At 39.4% G+C, this 13598-nt stretch overlaps 1 protein-coding gene across 1 annotated transcript in view; it reads right to left on the bottom strand.

Annotated features, from left to right (window-relative positions):
- arg2 (arginase 2) overlaps positions 1 to 3220 on the bottom strand; it is a 34785-nt gene extending 31565 nt beyond the window's left edge. Inside the window, exons 1-2 of the mRNA XM_039741219.1 lie at positions 2985 to 3220; positions 106 to 178 (exon numbers count right to left, since the gene is read on the bottom strand). Coding sequence (XP_039597153.1) covers positions 106 to 178; positions 2985 to 3101 — 190 coding nt within the window. The 5' untranslated portion in view covers positions 3102 to 3220. The remainder of the gene's footprint in view (positions 1 to 105; positions 179 to 2984) is intronic.
- Positions 3221 to 13598: the final 10378 nt, after the last annotated feature.

The following is a 13598-nucleotide window of genomic DNA, read 5'->3' as shown; positions in this document are numbered from 1 at the left end:
TTCATTTCATTTCACCTGACGAATTAAACATGCATATTTGACATCCCAGGGTAGGCATACACACTGGAGTTTTATCACATGTGACACACGGGGTAGGTAGCTTACCCATGTTGGAAAGCCGTTCTTCTAGTCCTGCCGCTCTGATCACACGAGGTCCATGCTCAACTCCTCTTCTTTTCTATAAAAAGCAAATCACAAAATACCTCAAAAAATGCAATTGTGCCTTGTGATGGACCAACAACTTATACAGGGTCTCTTCCTGTGTGCTTCCAGTGACTCTGCATTGGCATCAGAAGACCCATAAAGTTTATCTAATTCAAGAGTAAGAGAGGTGCATTCACATCAATATGCTATAAACAGCACAGCATGTTTGAACATAATTTAATGTACATTTTAGGCGATAATCATAATAAAGGAAAACAATACAGGCTCTTGATGCTCTGTCTTCCTCCTATCGACACTTGCCTTTCCGTTTTTCAGTATAAAGTCATACCAGGTTTGTCTGAAACTTGGGAGTAGTAGATGTGTTTTAATTATGGAAAATGCTGCTTCATCTGATTTCCAGTATCATTTCAATTCACTATGCTGCGTTAAAATAATCTGCTGGCTGCGATTACACACTTGGACAGGTAGACTTGATACTTGCAGTAACGTGAGCTTCCTAAGGACATTCTCAAGTTATGTACATATGAAAAACTGAAAATAGACTATTAGGATTTTGGTGTTAACATAGGACCTCTGGCCAATGTCAGACTCTATCCAACAAACGGTGGATGTCCAGAGAGTTTTCTTTCTTTCATCACCGTTTACCATTTAGGTTTAGCTCTGTTTACGTTACTGTAATTTATCTTAGAATAATCAGCACAACTGCCATTCCAATAGCGTAGAAGCAGAAAGACTACAAAATATTTGTTTTATTTGTCTGCTCATAAGGATTATATATGTGTGTGTGTGTGTATGATGGTTTGGATTTTATTTTCACTTTACTGATAAATGAAAGTCTGTTTTACGCCCTGAGCCTGTCAAAGACAAATGTACCTTACTAATTGCTTTTAATTATTAGATTTGTGTTTGATAGCACTAGGAGAGGACAAGAGAATAGACAAATAGGGATTATAAATGCACTAAATACAGCAAATTATGTCTTACAATGTCAAAATACATATTGTGTGTTAATTAGCAAACACAAGCAATAATTTCACTTTACTCTGTACTGAATCCTGTAACCCTTGCTATAGATGCAAATAGTGGACCAGCAGTACTTTAAATTACGATTCCAAGTGTTTGATAGAATGCTGGTGATGCTGCACTGTACAAAAATATAAGACTATTTACTTTACATATTTCTACTCCCCTTCTTTTGATTTCCTTCATGTTAGTGGCTCTCAAGCTTGTTCCTGTGGGCCCACTGTGGTTTTAAATTTTTTATCCCACCCTCCTCCTTTAATTAGACTCCAATGCCAGTTTGTTTATTTTAATTGATCAATATTTAAAGAATTATGCTATATATATAGTATATGCTATATGTTATTCCAGATATTATTTGGTAATAATAACACAAGTGGGTGATAGCACAATTCTGTGTTGTTTGTACTGGTGTCAGTCGATAATCGTTAGTAATAAAGTGTAATTTTGACAGAAAACTCTAAAGAACTAGTAAACAAAAAAGGAAATATGAAAGCACTGAAAGATATGGCAAAAAATATTTACATATATACATATATACACATACATATATATACACATATATTGACACACATATATACATATATACACACACATATATTTCTTATAAATCTGAATTTCACAATACTATAATTTTTGAATGGAAAATGAAAGAAGGGAAATGAGAACGCTAAATAAAAAATGTGATCAATTAATAAGTCACTGTGAAAGGGTGGAACAAAAACCTCCTGCAATTAGGGGTCTCCCACGACTGAACTTGAGAACCACTGCTTTATCTTATTCATTTTCTTATTTTACTTTTCGCTACCTAAATGTTATAAATACATCAAAAGCAGGACTTGTCCATTGCCCTAAACATTTTCGTTACAGTCCTATGTCGGAGGCTCATCTGCGTCAGTTCCAAGGGACATCAAGCGACGATCCCCCGACGTGACAACAAAGAATCGCAGGGCACTTTCGCAACCAAACTGTTATTACGTAACATAGAAATAATTGACTTATAAGTTTTAATAAGGACTTAATGTGTTTGCCAGCTCCTGACCCATTTGGTAGGTGTGTGGCATTTGTGTTATTCATTCACTCATTATTCCCTCCCTGAATGCAAACAATAGCAAAAAAGAAAGTCACACAATAGCTTGAGAAAAGAACTGCGTAGGATACACTGAAGGTTTAAAACGAAATCATTATGGATATTGCAATTAATAACTGCATCGGGTGGCGTTTTGCAGTTTAAGGCTGAGGTTTCACGGACCCTCTTGTACTGTCTGGAACATTCTAGATTTTACTACGTTCAGGCAGTCGTGCCAGCGTATCTAACAGACTACCAGACTATAGTCCCCAGGCCACTTGAGCTTTTCAATTCATGTAGCTGCCCAGGTGTCCCACCCATCTCTCGCTTTTTGACCGTTGCGGCCCGGGTTCGGTTTCAGCATCCCGGACACTTGGTGTCGCATTCGCCTCTACAGGCAGGCGCCGGCGCCAGGGACCGCTTTTATCTCGTGGCGCGCGCAATATTGCATCATGTATAATTCCCCCTTAAATATTTACTGAACTTCAAAATTATCAAAGATTCCTTAAACGTGAAATATCGCATTTAGTGTTATACAACGCAGAAAATCAGAAGGCGACGACCTGTGGCTGTCACTTTAAGTAACAACGACCTTATCGATAATAATGATAATAAGAGGACAGTATTGCTGTCAATGAGTTGGCTCGCTTGTTTCTCTTTCGTTTATTGCCCCTTTTTCGCTAAAACGTTACAAAGGAGACAGTTACACCTGTAAGGCTTGGATGCTCACCTGTCCCCTAGAGAAAGGAGCTCCAACAACGGCAACCGACTGTCCCAGCTTTCTGCACTGCTGGAATGAATCCATCTGCCTTTTCAGGAAACGGAGAAGAGACCCCCTCAAAGCCATATCAATTTTTATGGATTTAATTTTTTGTTCCTCTTCTTTCGCTCACAGCACCGTTATGAACCCGGCACTCCGCTTCAACGGCTTAAAGCATCCTGTATCTTATAGAAGCGCGTTGAATGACTCGTGCGCCGTTGACGTCAGCGTGATGCGTGGACAAGCCCGCCAGACGACACCCTCGCTCGAACCAATGACAATGCTAGGCCTCGAGGGCCGGGCCCGACCGTGGCAAAGGGAGGCGGGGCTGCAATGGATTTAGCGGTAAAATTGGTCTCGCGCGACACATTAGTTTCCTCGCTGCGGATTTTCTGATCAGCAGTGGAATGTTACAGACGCGCAGCTCCGACATTTGCATTTCGAAAGGGAGAATTTCACATAGGCGAACTACGAATAAGCGGCCAGAGCTTCATCGTCTTCAATTTCTTTACGCATCTGAATGTCAAACAGATGCAGAATTGGTATTTAGAGTTCAACGCTGGAATGCAGATTGTGCTGGTGCGAGTGCGTTATCAAATACTTCCCTTAAGGTGACAGGCAGCGGAGGGAGGGGAAGGACATTCGTCCCTTTTAACTTGAACCATCAGAGGTATAATAGCGCAACCGCGAATTCAAGGTCTCATTTAAATTGCAACTTTTAACAAACACTCTACGCACGTGTTATCTCAGTAACTATAAATGACTTTCATTAGCCAAAAGGGTGTAAGACAACAATAGTTGAAGTTGACACATCATATAACTGCGCAGCAAAAAAAAGTGAATATCAGCACACTTGTGTTTGTCGATAGCAGTCTGCATGCTTTTAGTTGTTAGAGAGTCATTCTTATATTTGAGAGTAGATAAAAAGGTAAAAAAAGTATTACACATATCAAAGTAAATACATTATATATATATATATATATATATATATATATATACACACATTATATATATATATATATATATATATATATATATATATATATATATATATATATATATATACTCATAGATGAGGTGCATGGTGTTTTTGTGTTGAGCATTGTGTCATTTGTATGTCGTTTTGTATTTTATTTGAACTATACAGTAATTAATCCTGAATATGATTAAATTGACATACAGGTGGGAGGGACCTTACTTTACTGCATCAATATTGGAGGTCCATCTCTCTCTCAGTAAGGTCCATGCTTGACAAAATATAACTGTGATCGGTAGTGACTTTTTTAAAAGAATAAATTAAAGTGAACCGTCGAAGTGTGTCTAGCATCCTAGAGTTTGATGTTACAGCACTGTGACACATGGCCTGTAGAAGTGACCATTTTTTCATCATTTAATGTTCAAGTTCAAATTTATTTTCAACTGCACACAATACAGTGACATTCTTAATAAGGGTGCCTGACATGACTTTCTTACATCAACATCTGACGTCCATCTGTCTCACAGTAAGGTCCACATTTGACAAAATAAAATCCTTCTCAGTTGTGACACCTAGCATGTTAATTAGACATACAAGAAAGAATATCACGTTACACTCTTAAAAATAAAGTTGCCAGTGTGGTTTTTTAAAGTGCTGCTTCAAGAAAACCATTATTGTTTCCTAAAGGATCCATCCACATGATGTTTCCAGAAAGAACCATTAATCTACTTAGATCCTAGGCTCCATAAATAACAATAAATAAATGATAACAGGCTGGTGAAGTTCCAGTAGGTTCCTTATATTTAAAGGACTGTCACTCTATACAATAACACAGGGTCAGTTCAGATTTTCTGGATCTGCTTTTACCCAGCAAGGTTGTCTGCTATACATTATACATATTAGGAACCTTTTCAAAGCCCAAAGAACTAAATTCATATGCAAAGAACCTTTCGCAAAATGAAAAGGTTCTTCGCCAAGCAATGGTTTAATGAGGGATAAAGCGCTAATAGAGAACCGTTAAGAACTAAGCATCACTCAATCTTAACTCAGATGTAGTTTTTGTGCTGATTTCAAAACATTTCAGTGGGTGTTCAACCAAAGAGAACACTTTACTAGTGAAGCATGTTTAGACTCTGTCTACATTTCTTCAGGCTCCTTAAAACACCAGCCACATAAAAGGAAAATAGGCAGTGTGCTCATCCTCTCAACAGAGCAACATGTTTAACAGTTTTTCTGAACATGTGCCAACATTTTTCCTTTTTCACTTGGATTAATAACACCAAAGATGTTAAGTCCCTTTTCAGAACTAATTCTCTTCTTCTGACAACAAGTCTTAGGAATTCAAACCTTGAAACATTTTGGTGTGTTGCCATCAGGCTCTTGGTTTAGATACTCGAGATTTTGAAGATTTACATTTATAACTTTATTCCCAGCACTTTTAATATTTTTAGGTATCTATATATGTGTAGATATATACACACACAAGTGGCTGTCGAAGGGGACTCACCCTGTTCCATACTCTTATCTTTTGGGATTGCAGGTATGTGAATTGATTATGGTAATGTATCGAATTTTGAATTCACTTCATTTATCTCTCTATTATATAAAAAAAAATCCTGGGATGAGACAAGACTTCTTCAGAGAGATAATTTCAAGTCCAGCAAGATGAGGCTTTGTGCCAGGAGATTTAACAGGGCCCATGGTCCACTCACCTAACATTTGTGTAAATGCTATTGTCAGACACATTTCCTGTGCTCTCAGCTCTTATAAATTTTTACATTTTCCTGATTTTTATACAAGACATACAATCTGTTCATTTCCTTCGATGTAGTCCTTTTCTGGACAAAAATGTTATACGTTCTAGATGAAAAATCAACAACTGAGCGAAGAAGAAAGGGCAGCGCATTGAAAAGAGGCCCAAAAACCGTTGGAGAGCAAAGAATTCAAAAAAGAACAATAATAATCTAAGTGCAAATTCGGAAAATATACAATTAAATTATGCTTGTGAAACACAGAAACCTGCGAGTTTTAATTAAGTGTTGAAATAAACCACATTTTCCCCTTCAAACTGTCACACATGAGGGCATGATGAGTCACTCTGACCACACCAGGGAACAACAAAAGGACAGTAACCTGTCATGTTGTTAGGTGTTTTTTCCACAAAACGTTTGAAAACTATAATCTTGGATGATAAAATCCATCCATTATCCAACCAGCTATATTCTAACTACAATGGCCATCAAAAATGAAATGATGTTTTAGTGATTTTAATTAAGATATTAATATTTCTTTATCTGCATCCTCCCATGCCACCATTTTGCTTTCTTTGCATGACACTTTGTTTGATGGTTGCTATGCAGTTAGTAGCAGCAAAGTCAGAAGTTACAGATCAAGTGATTTTAGAGGCCATATGATATAAAGGTAATTTCCTCATCTGGTTTTACAGGTTCGTTAAAGATTTACCAAGTTCTTTTATATGTCTCGGGTTTTTTTTTGTTTTTTTTAAGCTTAAGCATTTTCGGACCCAATTCTGATTTTTTCCAAGTTCGAGTTTTGCTTCATCAGTTTTGTCACTAGATTTCCTTTTTGATTTCCCAGGTTTCTGACTTTGGCTTCTGTTTTTACATTTCATACTTTCTGGCACAGCATCAGCAATACAACATACTATTCCCTTCTCAGTGTGCAAGACTGCGCCACTGGCGCTCAATGATGATGTCATTTTGTGCATCCTCAGGTCTAATGGAATAAAACAACAACATTAACTGAAAAAAATGCAGTCACGTGCTTTACAGCCATTAATTTAGGTTCTCATTTCATTTGTTTAATTGTTTCCCTGGATTTATGGTTTATGTGCTGCTTTCCATCTGAGGTTTTTTATATCACAGTTAATTTTCTGACATTGTCCAGCAGCATCAAGTCTATTTTTAGGTGCCACCATAATTGTAATCTGAGTGTTTACATTTGCTATTGCGTCATCAAGTACAAACGACTGAGAATATGCAACACTTGACATCACCGTCATGACAATATAAAAGTCAGCTTTGTGCTCTTCCTGCTTGTCCAAGATGGCAAATAAACAAACAGTACCTTCTTGTGTGTGCTTTCGTGATTAGTTTTCTGGCTATTGATCATTCAGAGTTGTCCTTTTTCTAACATTTGCCTCATTTTTCAGGTCTGGTAGTACACTTATTAAACACTTTAACACATCTGACTCTTCCTTGTTCACAAACATAGTAGGAAATGTATTCACTTACTCTTAAAGGCAGGGATTCTCAGGACACTTACCTCAGTGAGGGAACAGGTTTTAGAAATTCACAACAACAAATTCTGTAAAATGTACAGCATGTACATACAGAAAAAAATGAACATTTAGGTTATTAATATGAAATGCCAGGTTGGGTTTAAAAAAAAGCAAAATCCAAAACATTGCAAAATGTATGTAAACCTACTTCCATGATTGTACTAAACATCTTTGGATGCACTTGCACACAGAATCTGTAATGCTACCTGCAGTCATTGGGTGTTTCAGGTCTTCACCCAGGTAGTCCAGCTGGAGATGTAAGTAGAAGTAGAATTTCCCGTCTAAGGCTTTCTCCTCCAGATCCACACTCTCTAGAGGCCCTCTGTGATGGTTCAGATGGCTCTGTTCTGATGTGGATCTCTGATACAGAAGGGGTTGTAAGGCTTTGCAACAAACCTTTTGCAGCCAGTTTCATTCTTGTGTCCATACAAAGTAATACTGCCACCTGTGGAGGTAACTGCTGATCTTCTTTTTGAAGATCTAGACCAGTGGTCCCCAACCTTTTTGACACCAAGGGCCAGAAGCAAATTCACTAGAAGCAAATTTTTCCAGGGACCTTGGGGGGGGGGTATGGTGAGGATTCGGGGTGGGTTCATAGGACAGTTTTATGCACAATTTGGACACTGCATAGCCGCCTTGTGCTAATGCACAAGCATTTGTTTAACTTTTGTCGAAATTTGCCGCTGCATTTTTAGCTGTGTCATTATTTTCTCTTTCTGTTTTATATTCAATATATATTGGCATGGCCTTCGCTGCAATCCTTGCTTTTCTTTCTCCAAGTAACCGATCACCTCACAATCAACTCTGTAATAGACGTTAAGCCATCTGTAAACTTAGAGCGCCGGTTCTTCAAAACATTTAAGGAACATTGAAATATCTTTGTAGGACATGTTTAATTATTCTATCCTTCACACCAGTCTCAGTGAAGAATATAGATTATTTAAAAATGAAGTTAAAGTTTTATCTGTATAATATAATAAACATATTTTGCTGCATTTCATCTTAAAAATGATATCGTCATCATATGTAAATAAGTACAAACAGTTCTACAAGGAGCAATCGATTGAGTGCATTTATAGTTCTTGGGATGAAACTGTTTCTGAATCGCGAGGTCCATACAGGAAAGGCTTTGAAATATTTTGCCGTGGCTGAGACAGCGCGTGCTTGATGCTGTATACCAATAATTCTCTTTCCGATCAGCTGCTGCTGTGATTCACACTCAGATACAGTGATATAAATACTCCGAGTGGTTCAGTGAGAGTAATATGGAAAAAGATTCTCTGCTGTAGCAACTCCTAACGGGAGCAGCTGAAAGAAGAAGAAGAAAAAGAAGGTGCAATGAGAGTAACAACGCTAAAGCAGTTATGGTATTTGGAATACTATGGCTATTCCCTGGACCATTATATTGTTACAGGTTAATTACAATCAGATGCATTACACTAATAAACAACGTGCAATTAATTTCAGTGTATTTATAAAGCCACGTCAGGAAAGGAAAGAATAACCACACAGGAACAGTAGCACTGCTTTGACACTGGGTGCCACCAGTCTGCAAAACCGAGCAGAGAACTTGCGTACGACAAGGTATGAGGTACTGTGGAAATGTGCGTGGCTTTACGCCAAGTGTAGGTTTTATACATCGCGATTTGAACCTGGAAACGTTCCCACGCAACATTTCTGTGCGTATGCACCGTTTATACATGAGGGCCCTGGTGATTGCACATCGGGACGCTCTTCAGCATGTTGTCCCGTTGACGGAGGACCCAAGAGAGTTTAGAAACCTCACATTTTCTTGAATGAGTGCCACATTAATAGGAATGTTTCTTGAACGAGCATCACTGAACCAAATAAAAACAGTCTTCAAATGCAGCAGTTTGCATACGTTTGCAACCCAAGATTTTTCTTCTTTTTTTGCATATAACAAATACATATGCCTTGCATTTGTCATTCCAGCTGATTGCATATCACAAACATTAACACTGTCACCGTTTTTTCGTGTCTACCATTTCTATAGGAGAGTGACAATAATTTAAATTCCAATGGATGTTTTTCAAATGTTGACGAGCAATAAGCAAAAGGTATCACTGAAAACCACAGGAAACAAAAACAGTACGAGGAAAGTTCGAAGAAAGAATTTTTTTTTACAATGCTTCTGTTTGGGGATCGTTGTGCAAATGTGCACAACTGAGCTGCGATCACAGGTCTAACTGCTCTGTGGTTGATTCATTCAAGCATTTCAAAGTAACTTCGTTGTAATGAAAGTATCTGCTGAATGTACTTCGTAGTAACAAGATTTCCATAGATTCGTGTCATATGGGGAAACTGTTGGGACCATAAAAATACTTCATTGTAATACTCTCTCACCTCGGTCTCTCTCCTCTCTCTGCGCCGCTGCAAAGCCCCGCGCGCCAAGCGTTCTGAAAAGTGTCCTCAGTCAAGGGGGCAGCCAATTTGCTGTAGCCCTTCACTGAGTGAGTCTATTTTGCCGGCAGTTCTCTCGTGGCCCGGCTGTCAGATGGCTGCGGCCTGCTACTGGGCTGCGGACCCGGGGTTGGAGACTCCTGATCTAGACAGTAGAGATTGGGATATAGCATGTGAGTTGGAGTCAGGAGATCTGTAACATGATACCATGTGTTCTGCCCCACATGCTGTTATTTGTCGAACTGTGTTCCCCTTTACCTTGTCATTTATTAACACACCAGTCAGTCACGTCCCACACTCACTGTGGTGTTATAAATGTCTATGATACTCACGTAAAGCAAGTCGGTTCAACAATTAACATTTAAATACAATACGCCCCATGTGTCTCACGTAGGCACCCCCTTATCTCTCGTTTCACTAACGTCCGAAACGTATCTTTAAGGTGTACAAACCCCTGGGTCTGGTTAGTTGCGGTACGCAGCTATTTGTCATCGTGGAAATCACTCGCCTTTTAAGTGTCTTTTAAAGCTACAGTATATCGTATACTGTCTGCTCTGTATTGCTTTGTAACTCATTATTTATTGTCTTTAGTTCTACACCTGTAAATACCTGTGTTTCGTTTGTAGGCCTATATATACTGCTCAAAAGAATTAAAGGAACACTTTTTAATCAGAGTATAGCATAAAGTCAATGAAACTTATGGGATATTAATCTGGTCAGTTAAGTAGCAGAGGGGGTTGTTAATCAGTTTCAGCTGCTGTGGTGTTAATGAAATTAACAACAGATGCACTAGAGGGGCAACAATGAGATGACCCCCAAAACAGGAATGGTTTAACAGGTGGAGGCCACTGACATTTTTCCCTCCTCATCTTTTCTGACTGTTTCTTCACTAGTTTTGCATTTGGCTACAGTCAGTGTCACTACTGGTAGCATGAGGCGATACCTGGACCCTACAGAGGTTGCACAGGTAGTCCAACTTCTCCAGGATGGCACATCAATACGTGTCATTGCCAGAAGGTTTGCTGTGTCTCCCTGCACAGTCTCAAGGGCATGGAGGAGATTCTAGGAGACAAGCAGTTACTCTAGGAGAGCTGGAGAGGGCCATAGAAGGTCCATAACCCATCAGCAGGACCAGTATCTGCTCCTTTGGGCAAGGAGGAACAGGATGAGCACTGCCAGAGCCCTACAAAATGACCTCCAGCAGGCCACTGGTGTGAATGTCTCTGACCAAACAACCAGAAAGACTTCATGAGGGTGACCCAAGGGCCCCATGTCCTCTAATTGGCCCTGAGCTCACTGCCCAGCAGCATGCACCTCGATTGGCATTCGCCATAGAATACCAGAATTGGCAGATGCACCACTGGTGCCCTGTGCTTTTTACAGATGAGAGCAGGTTCACCCTGAGCACATGACAGAAGTGAAAGGGTCTGGAGAAGCCATGGAGAACATTATGCTGCCTGTAACATCATTCAGCATGAGCAGTTTGGTGGTGGGTTAATGATGAACGATGTGGCATCCTTTCATTCCTAACACATTACCCAGTCTATATCAGTATAGATATCCAGGAGGATTTCTTTTTCCCATTGAGATCTAATGTGTTTTCAAAGTGTTCCTTTAATTTTTTTGAGCAGTTTATTTCAGTTTACAACGAGGAACATCCAGTAAAAGCCTTCAAGAAAGCTCACCCTTGTCGTTTTTATGTGGATGTGCCCAGTTGTTTAAGCTGTCTGCGGCCGCGATGCACGAACAGCGCGAAGTGAAGCAAAAACGTAAAAAGGCGGATCCATGTCACGGGACAGACGGCAAGAGAATCGTTAAGACAGCTAAGTAAAGGAACGAACTGGCCACGCTGATCGAAGAAGTTTTTCTACGGCAACTTAGTAGAAGGGCAATTCCATGGCGCGGCACAGACTGCTTAATATTGCTCCACTCCTGCTAAGTAAAGGCAGGGACGTGCAGTCAGGGAAGGCAAAGTTAAAAAAACTACTAATAATAACATAACATAAATTTGTCCACTGGTCTTTTCCATCAATTTGTCCTTGAAAGCTTGCATTTGTAATCTATTTAGTTAGCCAATAAAAGGCGTCATTTCACCGTACTTTCTCCTTTATCGATCATTTTTATAGTCAAAATCGCTGAATCGGCGCCTTTTCTGTTCAAATACAGGGGAGAAACGCGAGGTGCGGCCGAGCCTCAAAGTGCGCTCTCCCACACACACAGGGTTGATGCAGGTATTTGGCGTCTGCCTGTGGTATCTCTCTGTATGTCGCCAATATAATGTTTGCCGACACGTTTATTATACAAACTGACTTTCCACAGTCTGGCTAATATCTTTAATAAATGTGTGTGACATATTTAGTCTTGCTGATCGAACATAAAACCGCAGTGAAAAGGCACAAGATGAAGCAGACGGTACTGTGGCGTCCTGAAGGGGGCGCATGTGAGCCCAATAGGTGTTTGTTGCTGCTGTTCTACGCAGAGGCGTCAATAAGTTAACGATATCAGAAAGTCAAGTGCACTGCAGCGGTCCTTTTATTTTTTATTTTTTGTTCCGTCTGACTGCTGCAATGATAGTTGATGCTGATCTGTGAACTCGACCGCTAATAGTAATGTCTTAATTTATATACAGGAAGAGCTGTTTTTGCAGAAGTTGTTGTACATGTCTACGACTGTTCAAGTAAAGAGTTACTATTTTCCAAATAAAGTGTCGCTGAGGTATTAGATCCCACAATAAAAACAATACAACTGCAATATTTGAGATTTTTAAAACTTTCTTTTACAAGAATGTGACGGAGATTTTCGTGGAGTAAGATAGGCGCATGGACTTCACTTACAAATAAAGATAAGACCATAAACGGTTTCAATTTTGTAAAAAATGGGATCAGACTAAGAAAAAAACCAATCCAATATTTAAAAACAAAATTTTGACCCAAAATAAAATATTAGTTAGTTTTTCTTTTTATCTTTTTGCTGAACAGTCTGTATTAACACTGATTAAAGCATCAGAATTAAAAGCAACTAAATATTTTAATTAAGGTCAAAATTGAAATCCGTTTGTTTTTGTACACCTCTCTATACTTTCACTTGTATCAAATGAGTTTGAATTGTGAAACTGCAACAGCAACTTTAGAACACATAGAGGACGCTGAGCAAATGCACTCTCTCCGCTCTCTCTTGCCGCTATAAATGTAACGTTCTTTCTTAGGCAAATATGCGCCTTTACCTATGTGTGTGTAAAGAATGTTGATGAAATATGAAACATAACTAGTAGTCAATGTGCATGCTGGCTGCCAATTGAATAGAAATAAGCTATTCTTTTGGGTTCATATGTTTGTGAACCTGACTCTGAAGGAGTTGATGCCTCACCAGCCATGAACCTCATCGCACGTCCCTGATTAAAGTGACGTTCGTGCCAGGGATCAAAGGGAGGATAACTTGGCTGAAAGATTATTCACGCCACAAGTCGGAGCGCAGAATCTCCACGGCATCTTTTAAATTAACTCCGACAGGTCAAAGTGTACTAAGGTCCTTTGATGCTCTGCTTTCCAGTATAGATTGGCGTTTCTCGCGGCCACAAACAACAGGAAATTCAGTTCACACAGAGCCGAATTTTGCCGTAAGCGTTTCAGCCTTTTTCACTTTGCCTCTCCTGAATCGCCTGAAAGGTTTCTTTGGGTGTAGCTCACTACACATGTAGCCTACTCGGTTCATTTTATACAGCCCAAAATCCCCTGTAGCAGACATGGAGAAGGTAATGCAAAACCAATGCTGCTTCTGTTGCCAATTCAAGACAATTGGTATTCCGACGCATCAGCAAGCAGTTCTGTAAGCAAAGCTCGTGCATTGGCTGAAGCTGCACATGTACGTGCATCCTTCGCAGAGAAAG

This window comes from Polypterus senegalus, chromosome 18, assembly GCF_016835505.1.
Source record: "Polypterus senegalus isolate Bchr_013 chromosome 18, ASM1683550v1, whole genome shotgun sequence".
In the NCBI taxonomy this organism is placed as follows: Eukaryota; Metazoa; Chordata; class Cladistia; order Polypteriformes; family Polypteridae; genus Polypterus; species Polypterus senegalus.
This window is presented reverse-complemented; position numbering and strand designations above follow the sequence as displayed.